Source organism: Colossoma macropomum, unplaced genomic scaffold (genome assembly GCF_904425465.1).
Source record: "Colossoma macropomum unplaced genomic scaffold, Colossoma_macropomum, whole genome shotgun sequence".
Lineage (NCBI taxonomy): Eukaryota > Metazoa > Chordata > Actinopteri > Characiformes > Serrasalmidae > Colossoma > Colossoma macropomum.
Genome location: NW_023494793.1, coordinates 17,364,394 through 17,379,046, shown reverse-complemented (window position 1 = coordinate 17,379,046; position 14,653 = coordinate 17,364,394). Strand labels below are relative to the sequence as shown.

General features: G+C 37.5%; 1 protein-coding gene across 1 annotated transcript in view; it reads left to right on the top strand.

The window, feature by feature from the left end:
- The window catches only part of cacna2d3a (calcium channel, voltage-dependent, alpha 2/delta subunit 3a), a 289,290-nt gene that overhangs the window by 166,279 nt on the left and 108,358 nt on the right, over nt 1–14,653 (top strand). Inside the window, exons 12-13 of the mRNA XM_036578675.1 lie at nt 7,405–7,483; nt 13,251–13,384. Coding sequence (XP_036434568.1) covers nt 7,405–7,483; nt 13,251–13,384 — 213 coding nt within the window. The remainder of the gene's footprint in view (nt 1–7,404; nt 7,484–13,250; nt 13,385–14,653) is intronic.

Sequence of the window (14,653 nt, the reverse complement as noted above, 5' to 3'; positions counted from 1 at the left end):
GGTGTAGTTATTTTAATTACGTCTGCTTTAAAAAAGTACAAGTTATTAGAGTGGAACACTAAAATCAGCAAGTGTAGTATAATGTTTTGTGCTTCTTTAAACTAGGCATTGTAATGCTATTGCATTGAATAAAAATGGTAGTAAAAAATAGGCAATTGATATGAATTATAATTGTTTAAAATCATTATCTCTGACATTTAGCTTGTATAATTGACTGTTTCTGCCTTTTTCTCTTTTTTTGTCTTTCTCTAAGGAAATTTCATTGTCTGTAATGCTGCCTACAGAGACATTGTATTAAATAAGACTGTAACTGCACAGATTTGCACTAAAATAGACGGCAGTGTTTGAGATTGCACAGTTGTCTTTGGTTCTTTTTAATTCTTCTTTGTCTTAGCTTAGGTCTCTCAGATTTAAGCATATTTAGGATAGTGTAATGTAATTCATGTTCAGAAAAACAGAAAGAACAAGAGGATAAAAGATTATACTTAGATTGACTTGGAGACTTTGACTTTGACCCCTTTAACCTCTTTTTACTGAAGCCATAAAATTTAGTGAATTACAAAACTGAAAGCAGAGTGGAGTTTTATGTTTGTAGGTGAGAAGAATTTGTTAAAGTGAACATTTATAAAAGCATTTTATTTGTGTTAAAATGCTGTTTACTGGAAGGATTTTTTCAGCATGTAGGATTTTTTTGCGCTAACACCACTTCACATACAGAGAGCCAACAGTGTCTTTGTTAATCTGATAACAGAGTTACAGGGAGAAGTATTTTACCTGATTGTATTAATTGAACATATTGAATCAATCTCCATTCCTCTGGTGGAATTGCCACTAGGGACCTGCAGAAAGAACGATTTTCTACCGGAGTAGTAGGTCATATGCATGTTCATGTTAGCAATAGTAACATCTGTCATCGTGTGCAATTGGAGCTTTCTGTGTGTTTGTTATCTATCACTATATAAAAGAAGCACAACCTGCTACCTTCAGTAGTGCACTTTGATAGTTTCTGAGCGAGTTTGCACACACATTTTGTAAATAATAAGGTCTTGTTGACTTGTTTCATCTGACTAACAGTAAAATGACAGTGTTCTTAAATTGAGAACATCATAAAATTAAGAAATTATTTTATTTATGGAGAAGAGTAGATTAAAAAGCAGGCTTTGCATTTGCGCTACATTAATGGGTTAATAGCTGGAGTTTAACCTCGTGATCGCCTTTGGAAAATCTGTTGAATATACTGCTTAAGTCTTTGTGCTCACAAGAGGGAGCAATCACAGCATGAGTATAGCATATATCTGCAATGTAGATCATGGTTTTAGAAGAGTTTTTAGAGAGTGAATGTTTACTTATAAATCAAGGAATTACTGAACTGACAATGACAAACCAGATGTGTACCCTACACCACTGGTTTTCAGCGTCAGCCCTGAGGACCCATAGTCTCGTGGGGCCAAGCATGATCTCATTACAACAAAATCTGGGGACAACCATGAGCCATTTTGAGCCAAATAGTAGACATGTCTCAAAGTGAATGCTGAAAACAAAGTAGAAATGACTTTACTTGTACTGGTATGAGTATGAAGGTTGCTCTTCAGTGTTGACACGTAATTGAGATGGTTGGCATTTCATGGTTTACTGAAGTAAGCAACGTGACATGCTTAAATATTATGTTTAAAAATCTCCGCTATCCAAAAAGAGTATCTTTTTTGTCAGTAAAGTTTTTTGTCAGTAAAAATCAGTGGAGTAACCCCTGGGAGTCTGGGTCAAGTCAAAAAAGCAGAAGAAAACAATCCTCCACTTGTTTTCTTTTTGGTACAGAAGGCCTTTTTAAAAACGGTGCACAGAATTCAGCTGATGTAAATGTACGTCATTTCTGCATGAGTAAAAAATATTACGTCAGCATTTTATTTCAGATTACTTACTTTTGGCAATGTTACTGTTGATGTAATATATTCTGTTCATCTGGAAATTATGAATATCCACTAAAATTGAGTTACTTTTGCAGTATACAGTTTGTACAGTGTCTTTCAGTTGCTGCTCTACCAAACTTAAGGCTGTTGTTTAATAAAGTGCATACCTTTGCAAATCTTTGTGCCTTTCCTCCCTTTCAGCTGCTCATTTAGTATTTCTCCTTTAACAACAACTTCTTTAAACACTTCCTCCTCCCCCCGGTAATCCCTGCACCTCTCTGTGTGTCCCACAGCACCTCCTGCTGCTCCATCAGTGTGTGTGTGTGTATGTGTGTGAGAGAGAGAGATGGAGAGAGAGAGCTCCTCCCTACAGGCAGGGCATAATGAAGCAGAGAGAACCCATCTGGACACAACACTCTGAAGGGCTGGGGGTCAGTGAGTCGCAACGGAGGTCACACAGGCTCACAGCAGGGTTCTTTTGCGTGAATGTGTGTGTATGTGTGTATTTGTTTGTGTGCTTGAAGGGGGAACGTTGGGTGGTTCCATTAGTTTATGAGCTTTTAGCATAGTAATTATCTCCATTACTACTGCCTTTACGTCCGTTTCAACTGCCTGCTTTCACGGGACAGTGTGTGTTTTTGCAAAGCATCCTCCATCCATTGCAATTCCTATTTCTGGAAATTGTAGTACTGCTAAAATATTCAATCACAAGGGGGTTAACCCTTAGAAGTCACAATGGTAGTTATAAAAACACAGTGTCATTTTATATTAATTATTTACTGCTCGTAGCTCTTTCAAAGTGTAGAAATTCTGTTCAATAATTTTAAACTTTCTATCAGTACCACATTTATGTTTATAATTATAACACTGCAGTAAGAATGCAGGATGCATTAAAATCTAAAGATGTAAAGTATCATCTGATACCAATCTAAGCTTTAAAATCCATTACAGATTACTGCTGACCTGTTAAAAAATGTAATCTGTAACATCACCCAGGATTACTATATTTGAGTAAACTGATTACTTTCCATTATTTTTGGATTACTGTCTTTTTAAAGTAATATAATTAAATGAAGACAAGACAAAAATTATTTTAGTGAGACAGCTTTAGCTCAACAGAAGACAAACATGAAAACTGCACTGTTGTATGAAGTAAAAAGATAGATTATAGTTGAATTATTTAAAGTCAAAAGGTCTAGTATATGTCTTCTTTTGAGACTCCTCATTAACAGCAATTATAAACAAAGGCCATTCTAAAACCACCTTTTATGTTCTATCTCCTAAAAGGATTATATTGGTTCATAAGGCTTTACATTGGTATGTTGTTCAAATAACCGAGTACAGTGTAATTTGTAAATTTGTAAAAAGTTCTCTGCAGTTTTGGCAGTCAAAAAAATCAGTGTGTCCAGATAACGTGGGAGATGATTGTTTTACTTACCAGTAATGATAAAATTTACACATATAAACATTTTTGCACCCGTTGTTTAAAAAAAATGGAAAAAGAGTTTGTGACATATTTATCATTCAGAGTGGCAAATTTCAGTAAAAGTTAATAAGTTTGCATGTATGTATTTTGAATGTAATCCTGCTGGTAATTGCCCATTTTTATAATGTACCTGTAATTTGATTACTGTCCTTTGTTCTGTAACTGTAATGGAATACAATTTACCTCTTTTTGTATCCTGATTACATAACGTATAATACATAGCATATTCCGTAACTCCCCAGGCTTGTACACAGCTGACAACATGACATCACACAATGTGAGTGTGTGTTGTTTCAGGCTAGATTTGTTACAGGATTGGATCAGATACATTCTCTTCGATAACTGATCCAGCATTTTCTGCTGATATTGGCCCAATAACCATACCTGGTATTGGATCGATGTCATAAAAACTAGTATACACAGTATAGACAGATCCAAAAAAAAGCCTAGAATATACAAGACATGGCTGGACACAATATTTAGTGGGAGTGGTTACAAATTAAACCCATGAAGAGGATAACAAGGGGGTGGACTAGGTTAACAGGATGGAGTTCACACAGGAAAGGACAGAGCCTGGCTATGAAACCATAACTAATTATGTGATTAATCATGTAACTGAGCATTTATTTGAATACTGTAGCAAAACATCACTAATAACTACCAATTTCTAAATCTTTTTGAAGGGGCATTTTTACCCAAATTTCTATCTTACTCCATAGCTTTTTACAGCTCCCTCCCTCGCATGATGCTGCCAAGCTGGGAGTGTTGAAGCTAGCATGTGCTTCCTCCGAGACATTTAAAGCACCTCCGCATCTTTTCAAACTGCTGCTAATGCAACAATGGACAGCTCAATATGTTTAGAGGACAGTGCACTATGCCAATTCTGTTATGTCAATTAACAGACGCCATCGAGACAATAATGCCAAAGATTAGACGGTTGCACCTTTCAGGAGTGCTGATGTAATTATTCAGAAAAGGGCAAGTAAGGACAAGCATTCTACAGCCATTCACCTTAACTACCTTTCCACTGTTGGTGGAAGTGAAAGTTCTGTCTAAAAGTCTACAATAGTGTAATTTAGTAGCTATGCAAAATCATGGATAAGTACTGAGGATAACACAACACACTGAGCAGGAGACATCATGCCCCAGGCTCCAAAATTCAATTTGCTCTGTACCTGATCACATACTGGAGATACTGCTGCATGTGGTCTTTCAGAATTAGAGGAAAGCTAATTGCAGGGCAGCCATTTCTGGTTCCATCAGCTACTGGCTGAGGGATTGTAAAGAGGGCTGCTCAGCCATGGGTGCAATTACCACAGAGCTCCATCAGCCTGACTGAGTCTACTGAATCTGTACCAGCCACTACTGAGTGTACACCCACCTCCCAAGAGCTTGTCATTGGTCATCAGAGGGCTTTCAAAATGAGCTGCAGGAACTTTAATTTCTGATGGTTGGGCAGTTAGCACATAGTTTAAGCAGAATGAGTCCTGCTTTATGTGCACCCATTGTGCTGCTCTCCTTAGCAGCCAGTAGAGGTGTAAAATTCTGATCTCATTGTGGTTTGATATGAGTATGATTTTTAAAAATCCCAGGGAACATATTGTAATTTGTAAAATGTGTAATGTGTAAAATATTTTTAAAAAATATGCTACTAAAATTGAGTGTTATATTTAACATCCAGCAAAGTTGAAATAAAATAAACAAGAAGGAAATACAGTCAGGTCTGTAAATATTTGGAAGTTATTGTTATTTTAGCTGTCTACCACAAAAGCCTGTACAGTTCTGGAAAGATGAGACAAAGATAAACTTGCACCAGAATGATTGGAAGAGAATAATATGGAGAAATGCTCGTAATCCAAAGCATACAGCCTCATCTCTGAAGCATGGTGGAGGTAGTGTTATGTCATATGCATGTATGACTTCCAGTGGAATAGATTCTGTTGTATTTATTAACAATGTGACTGCTGACAAAAGCAGCGAGATGAATTCTGAAGTGTAATTCCGTGTTGTTGAGGTTTTGTTAGGTTGTACGTTAACCAGGACTTTCTGAAACCTTCTCTTCCAGCTTACTGTTATGGGTGGTCTTACTAGTAGAGCACCTGCTTCTGAAAGTATTGCATGTGGAATGAAGACTAAAGACTTATTGTCAAAACATAAGTTTAATTTCATTGTTAACACAAATGACAGCATTTAAACAAGATAATTAGTACCTCATGTAGTTAGAATGTTGTAGATAGAAGTATTTAAGCTGAATTAGTGTTACCAGAAGATCATGGCTGTAATATAATTTGTAAGGAATTTGACTGACCAGTTTGTACAGGATAAAGTATCTGATTTCCCCAAATTGCCACAGAGTACCTGGACTGAACACATCAGCATTACATGACAAGCGCCACACTCAATAACAAAAACAACATGGTGCACATCCATTAGGATGAAGGTGTTTCATCCATTAGGGGAGCTAAATTAGGGCTGTCAAATGATTAAAATAATTGTTTGCAATTAATTGCATTCTTTTGTGTGGTTTGTCTTATTTGCTGAAATATGACCCCTAAGAAAGACTGTTCCCATTTAAAATCAGTGCAGTCACAGTACCTCCTCAGGTAAAATGAATCCAGCTGGGATTTTTTATTTTGCTAGTCTTTTGCTGCATCTTATTAAGACAACTTTCATATCCTGACCCAGACATGGTGTACTTTAAGCGTATTTTGGCAAGATTTGAGAAGCTTAAATCATTTCGACATATTTGAAACAAAAACATGAGAACAAAGTAACACATGCTGATATGTGTGGACACAATAATCCCCGTAGATGTTCTTGCATAGCAATTTTCTGTGCCTCTCCATCCATTACACAGATAGGCTCATATGCTACTGGTGGTGCCTGACAGATTGAAGTAGAGCAGAGCTGTGCTGAGGAGGGCAGCTGTGTTTCCCCAGGCACACAGCTGGAACCTGGACAGGGGAATAACACAATCTGGCAACCTTCGTAACCCTGAACCCGCACAGACAACAGCCACAATCTGGCAACTGTTTGTCTCCTCTAGACACCCCTATCCACACACACATACACACACACACATATGCAAACACACTGCGCACATGCATATATACTGATAAGGTGGGGCAGGTTGGGAGGTTGGCGCAGTGACATCTAGGAATTAGGAATTCATTTCACATTTAAGAGATGTTCCTAGCTGGTGTAAGAGGTTTGGGTTAATTATATCTATTAACTATGTATAAGAAATAAGTATTGTTAATAATAAAAAATTTACTAAAAGGGTCACAAGTCCAACAGGACAAAATAGTCTCTGAATGAGGTACACTTGATGATTAATCCTAAGGAGACAATTAATAATAGAAATACCAATATTTTTTTCAGTATTTGAAGGAAATTTGATCGTTTAAATTTGGTGGAGTACTTTTTTTGGCTATTAGAATGGGACACACACACACACACAGTGAAGTTTTTAAACATCTCAGTATCAATGCTGGAACAAAGTGTAAACTTTATTAGAGAAGTGGAGGAATGATTGGTGGTCAAAAGTAATAACATGATAATAATGTATTATGAGGCTTTTAGGGATTTCCAGGAATAAAGCACTCCATGAAGTGTTCTTATAAAAGTGACAGTGTGTGTAAATATTTATATTTACGTGTCCAGTCTGCAAAAACAAGTTATAAGTTGCTCAGTCACGTAAATACATACTTATAAAGGCCACCATCCTCAACAGCAGGTTAATCTTTAGTATTTAAATATTGTAATCACTATGAGTTTATTCACTCATTTGTTAGCTGATAGGTGCATTAGAATGCAAAAAAGTTGTAATGGACTGGCTGGCCACCGTCCTATTAAAGCAAATAGATAAACCTAATACGTAGACCAAACTAATCAACTGCAGATAGCACATGGGGGAGCCACAGCCTTATCTGCTTTTGAGTGAGCAGGCTTCGGAGCTATCTGAGGCGATTAAAAATGAGTGACGGCTAATATCTGCTTTCCTCTCCACAGGTCCGTATATTCCCTTACCTGATTGGGCGGGAGTCTGCCTTCGCTGATAATCTGAAATGGATGGCCTGCGCTAACAAAGGTTGGGCTTCCTCAATTTCCCTTCCCATCATGCCACTCTGCAAACATTTGGACAGCCTCTTTAATGAGCGCAGGGAGAGGGTGAGATGGGAAAATTCCGTGTAAATAAATGGCTTGTCATTCAGGTGTTCATATGTCTGGCGACAACAGAGTGGATGCCTTGCTGCCTGTAATCTGAGTTTATTTCAATTATTGTTCAGCCCCCCATTTTCTGTGATTGAAAGCCAGCAAATGATGACTCAACCAATGAGAGCTGCATAGAAGACAAATAAAATAGCAAAGGTTATGTAAGTAGTTTGTGTCCCTGTGTTGGTGACAGTGCAAGCCAGTAGCTACACTACCATTCAAATGTTTTGTTGCATGTACGTATGTAAGATAATTCTGCTACAGTGATGCTGCTGCTCTAAAACTTTGTAGGTCTCAACTAATTAGCAGAAAGCTGTAAAAAAGAAATGCCGAAATGAGTGAGAAAGATATATGACATTGAGAATGCAGTTATAATAAAATTATACCTCATATTTGAAAAGTGGTGATCAGGTCTCAAAGCAGACACATTACCAAGAAATTACTATAAAAAGATTGTTCTTAGGGCTGGCCCAAACAGAATTTCACAGACTTCAAATACTCACTGATATTTCTGAATGCACACTCGAAAACCTTTAACCCTTTTGTTGCCAAATGAAGGCTAAAGCAGAAAGCTTATAGCAGGTTTTACAGTGATCTGGCTGTGTGTTTGTGCTGTATTTCTGGGTTGTGTGATGTTAGAGCTGGTTTCTCTCACTCTGGCTAGTGATGGCAGGTTCCTCTGAGTGTTCTGGTGCGTGAATCATGTTGGTATTTTTAACCCTTTGTGACATATAACAGTAGCGAGTGGGGTTTGGGTGATTTTGGTAGTGCCAGATCCATTAATAATGGATATAGTAGAGTTTAAACTATTACAGCTCTGTTGCCACTAGGATATTTAGCCACAGTTTATTTGGCGCAGTGCCAAGATGCTCTTTTTTTAAAAGTCATGTTGCTTTTGTTGAGTGTAGCCTTAACACTAGAAAGGTCAAGATGTTCATGTTGACTGTTGTGTACTTTTGGGTTAAATAGAGTAAAGCATCAGCAGTAGAATGAAATAGATCAGACAGTATAGGCTATGGCATACAAACCAATCAAATACATATTGAACAGGGCGCTGTGTGTGGACAACAATGAGGCCCGAATACTCAAGCAGCAATTAGGAGAGTTAGGTGGAGAAGATGGTCGAGCCCCATCTGAGTAAGGCAAGAAACATTTTTTTACTGGATTTGCAGCAGCATTGATTGTGCCCTGCATTCAGCCTCTAGCCATGCGCATGTGCAGTTTTGCGGCGGAACCATCTGTTATGAATGAATTTCATTTTGATTAAACTAAATAATATTCAACTATGCTAAAATATTAAAATAATATACATTTGTTAGTTTTATGAATACAGATCAGTTAATATCAAGCCGTTTATATGAACATTTACATGAACATCATTTCCTGTGATGGTCTTTTTGACTCTTTGGCAGATTTTCACTCCATAGTAACATAAAAAGCTGCCACCATGCAACAAAAACATCACTTTTATGTTTTATTGTTCACATGTAAAAGTAATTTGTTTGAAACTATGCTTTTCTGACAGATTTAAGTTAATTGAATAGCCTCTGTCATCTAGTACTAGTACTGAAGTTAATGATTTCCAAAACACAGACGTTAAACTTATCGCCATACAGAAATACAGAAATGATCTATTTTATTATTAGTTATAGAATTCCAAGCTTTTTAATTAAGCTGTGCCCCGAAAATGTGTTTGTTAGCTAACGTTTAGCCCTTTGTTGTTAAAAAAATCTTAAAAACTGCCCCCAATCAACTTTATGTTGATTGTTGTTTAAACTATGCATATGAACTTCAAGCTAGTCCCAGTCAGGCCACACATGTTTGTTAACTTGGGCTAATAATATTTGTTAAATGTAGGTAGACTACATTACTGTCATATTTATTGCATTAGGCTGTGTTTCTTCATTCAATAAAGGCTAAAGCGTTGTTTATATAAAACACAATGCCATCTATGTCGTGTCCATGGTTTAGGTTCGTCAGTTAATGATTAATAACTGACTAATGGTTGTTGGTTATTGGTAAAAAGAATTTGACCAATAATTCACATTTCTGGCTCCTACACATGTGATTATCTTTTATAGGCATTTCTGACCTCTGATGTGTATATATATATATATATACATAATATACATAACATAATATATATATATATATATATATATATATATATATATATATATATATATAAAACAAGTGATTCCAAACTTTTGAACAGTTTCAGTACTGTTTATATCTGTGTTTATCTGTCTTTCTATGTTGTGAATGTTGGTTTGTGACTGTGTATCACAGAGCTTTCACTGTCAATGGCTGGCAGCTGACTATCTGACTTCACAAGCTGGGCATACCATCTTGCATCACATGACCAGCTTGGCTTCCTATGGCTGTTGAAATAGCAGCGGATTTTGAAGTTTTCTAAATTTAGTTGCATTTTTTCCAGTGGCTGTCCCAGCTGATAGTCTGTGATAAAACTGACAGGGGGTCCTCTCCTCGCTGCCGGCAATAGATTAAAGAAGCCCGTTGCCACAGTGATTAGAGGGTGAGGGCGACACAGTTAGGAAGGTGACAGCCCACTGTGAGCCAGACTGGCCTTGAAGTGGGTAAGCTTGCTAGAATGTGTTTGTGTGCACAGTTGTAAAGTTAGAGAGTAAAGACCATGTAGCACCTTATAAAGTAGAGAAAGGCCCTATAGCACCCTTTAGTGGCTGAACAGCAATATGGGAAAAAGACCACAGCATCAACATTTTTGTAGGAGATGACCCAGGCATGTATAGTTAACAAATGAGATTGAATATTCTACCATGTGGATCTAATATGTGTTTAAGTGCTTCTGATCAGCGTTGTGACTGGTGTGATGTGATTGATGCTGGAAATTGGTAGAGATGCACCGATATGGAAATCATGGCTGTCCAAGCTTTTTCTTGTATGTAACTGCCAATGCTGATACTGATGCTGATGCATAAAAAATTATGAAATGTAGAAACTGGGACTACATCCACCATCACAAATACGGTAAAACAAATAAAATGCAGATATTTTAACAGCAGCCCAGCATCTCATAAACATTCTGTTCTTCTAGAGTATAACAATAAATTGTCAAATATTGCTTTAAATATTGGTTAAATCTAAACATCTGTCTGGTGCTGATAATTTTATTAAAGCAGTTATCTGCCAATACCGATATCATTGTGCACCCCTAGAAATTGGCTAACATGTAAGGGGTACGTTGTCACTGGACCCTATTTAAATTGGAGAGCCATTAACATTTTAGAGTGCCCCTATAAAATCTTTGAGTAAAGCTATAAAAAATTATGAGATCAGTTTTCTTTTGTTCCATCTCAGCCAGTGTAAATCAGCAATGTGGTCCAGCCATGCAACACTCTGTGGGTTGTCGCTTGAACATGACAAATACTTGAAAAAACACAGAGAAAACTATTTATTTATTTATTTTGGATTTACAAACAGTGGTACCTTGTTGAATGATGAAAATAAACCTGAATGGTTTAATTGATTTTAAATCAATTTTTAGTAACATTTTCTTTTTACTTTAAAATATAAAAATGTATATTTTACAAACTTTCTTGCTGTATCAGGTCCTATTGATCTACTAAATTATATAAATATTTTGTTTCTGAGTGATGACAAATATTTATAGATATGTTTTGAGGTGGTTTCATGAGAATGAACCATATACACCACACAGAATACCTTTGTGGACATGCGCATGCAAAGATAACAGATATAGCTAGATTAACATCCATTAACCTAGCCACTCAGTGTCAGTGGCTATAATGTTTGCAGTCTAAGTACTGTGGTCCTAGCCCAGGGCTAAAGTCAAGCAGTGCCCCTGGGGAAAGATTTGGAACAAGTGCAGTCATGGATATATGATTCTCATTTATATACTAATTCCTTCAGTCAGTCAGTATGTGTGTGTGGTAGAGCATTAATTGGGCCAGAAATGTTGGCCTGAACTCGAATATAGCCTGACACAATTCTAAGTTTTGAATCCAAACCTGACTGTAGCCAAGCAAAATTCTCTCTGAACCCAGCTCGAGTTTGAATACCATCATCTGGAGACCATTATAAAACTTCTTTCGCCAACATTCTCCTCTATTGATATAGACTGGGCAGTGCTCATCTTGGGAAGTGTGTGCATAAGCAATATCCTAACCAATCACAAGGCTGATGTTCATTGTCCTGCCCACACAGCTTTAACAAAGCTGTGTTCTCCTTATCTCTCTTCAAGTTGGAGAAGCTGACAATGAACAAAAACTAATCTAGCAAGCATAACTGAGCTAGCACAAATGCCCATTCATCTGTTAGTTCAGTCAGTTGGCCATGCCGTCATTCCATGGATGCACATCCAGCAGGAAAGTGAAGAAGAACCCTTTTCACGATGTTGGCATATAAAAGCTGAGTAATGTTTTTAGTGAGTGGACACAATGGGGTTAACCTACAACACTACCTGCATACGTAGCACCTGTTTCACTTATTTCTCCTCGCCTGAGCTTGTGCTTAGCTCTACTTCAGTGGTGCAGCAGGCTGGGAGCCATGGACTGAATGCTGCCAATCATGTGTGCTCTTCACAATATTAGTACCACACTCCCAAACAGTTCGCAGATAGATCTGATGAGCAGCTTAAAAACTTAAAAAAACTAAAAACATATTGTGGGATAATTGACATGACACTCAATTTTAGTATCATACAAACATATTTTGCACTTTGTCCCCTAGGACTTCAAGGATTCCCCTCTGGTGCGAACAGAAATTGTCCTAGATATACTGAATGTTACCAAAAAAAGAGTTTAAATGATGAAAATTCTGTTATATATCAAGAATTTTGTCCCAGTTTGTCGAGTTTTAAAATTGCTCTTTGTCCTAGCTGAAAGTATTTGAGAAGTGATATTGGTAATGAATAGGTGAGAATAATTCCCATTGGGTTCAGGCAGATATTTGAAGCTCTAGTGTGTGTCTCTAATCAAATGGTCATGTTGAAGGTCAGATAGCTAACTGTAAGGGAAAGTTTTTCTGCAGGTCATTGACCAGACACATTGTGGGTTTGTATGTGAATTTGCCAGTCTAGCATAGGCTTACATGTAAGATGTATACTCATGTCTTGCTTATCTACAGCATGTATCTAGACAAGTCTGTGTTTGCGTATGTGCACATTTGTTTGAGATGTTTCTTCAATCCCTCTTGCGTACAAAGTCCTGCGCAGCACAGCGACCCTGAAAATCAATTTCCCTGTGCCCTGATTTTCCCCTCCAATGCCTTCCTCTGATGGCTCTGCATCTCCGCTTTTCTGCTTGGATGGGTTCTGGACAGGGAAGACCTTGTTGGGGAAATAGATCACTAGGGAATATTTTTCTGATCTATTTTTACTCCTTTAACTTCCTCTCAGTACCCTCAGCACTGTAGACACAGTACGGCTTGGACAGGTGTGCAAGGAGATGTTTTATTCCTTCTTGATGACTAATGTTACATTATATATATATGGGAAATGGATGGTAGAAATGGGCATATATAATTAGACTGGAAGGAAGAGGAGCTACAGACATGGCCCTTCTTCCAAGGATCATAAATCCATTTTTAGTTAACAGTTGTCATTTTGGTTGTACATGATTTTTATTTTTTTTCATTTTCAGGTTATTTTACCCAGATTTCCACCTTAGCTGATGTGCAAGAAAATGTGATGGAGTACCTGCACGTGCTCAGTAGACCGAAGGTGATCGACCAGGAACACGACGTAGTATGGACTGAGGCCTACATTGATAGCACAGTGAGTAACACCAATGTAGCACACCTTACTAGGTTTAATATCCACCAGCACATGAACTTCAGTTAAAAAACACACAAATATGCACATAGGGGAGTACTTTTAAAGCAAACTTATTGTTTCAGTACAGTGTGACATTAACATTGCAAAACACCAAGTGAAAAATTTCATAGGATAATAAACTGAAATTCACACTTTTTTAAACTCAGATAAACACCTGATTAAGAGCTTCTGTAGTTTACCAGCAACTTCTAGTGCAAATATTGAGTTTACACTGGAAATCAAGTGTGATTTACACTCAGTGACCACTTTATTTGGTACACTTACCTTGTATCCACAGAAATTTTATCAGCTCCGCTTACCATACAGGTGCACTTTGTCATTCTACAGTTACAGAGAGTAGTTGTTTCTCTGCATGCTTTATAAGCCCCCTTTCACACTGTTCTTTGAAGGTTCGGACCCCCCCACAGGACCCCCACAGAGCATGTATTATAGGGATGGTGGATCATTCTCAGCACTGCAGTGACACTGATGTGGTGGTGGCATGTTCGTGTGTGTTGCACTGGTACTGAAGTGTACACTGAATAGGTCTCACATAAAAGAGTATAACAGGTTTACAGTGCTGGCAGCACCATCAATCACAAAAGTTCCACTTTTCTACTGGGTGAGGCCAAAGTCCACTTATACAGAAGCAACACACAGCAGGTGTGGAGTTTTTATCCTGGAGCTTTTAAACACCTCAGTTTCACTACTAGACTGAGAATAGTCCACCAACAAAAAATATCCAGCCAACAGCGTCCTGTGTGCAGCATCCTCTGACCACTGATGAAGGACTAGAAGATGATCAGCACAAACTGTGCAGCAACAGTGCTGTGAAAAAGTATTTGCCCCAATTTCTTCTGTTTTTGCATATTAGTTACAAGTAAATGTTTTAGATCATCACACTACTTTTAATATTAGACAAGATAACGCAAGTAAACACAAAATGCTGTTTTAAATGATGATTTCATTTATTGAAGGAAAAATACTGTTTAGCCCTGCCTTGCGCAAGTGGTTCCTGAGTGGTACAAGTGTCTAAGTGTTGGCCCTGTCTTTAGAAGATGACCAGTTTGACCCCCAACAATACTATAGGCCTCTGTGCATGAGAAAGGATAATTGGCAATGACTAAATAGAATAATAATAAACAAATACGATTTGACGTTACTGAGGTCTTCTGGAGTAGGACTGGGCAATATGTCAAAAATTTTTTTTACCATGATAAATTACGTGAC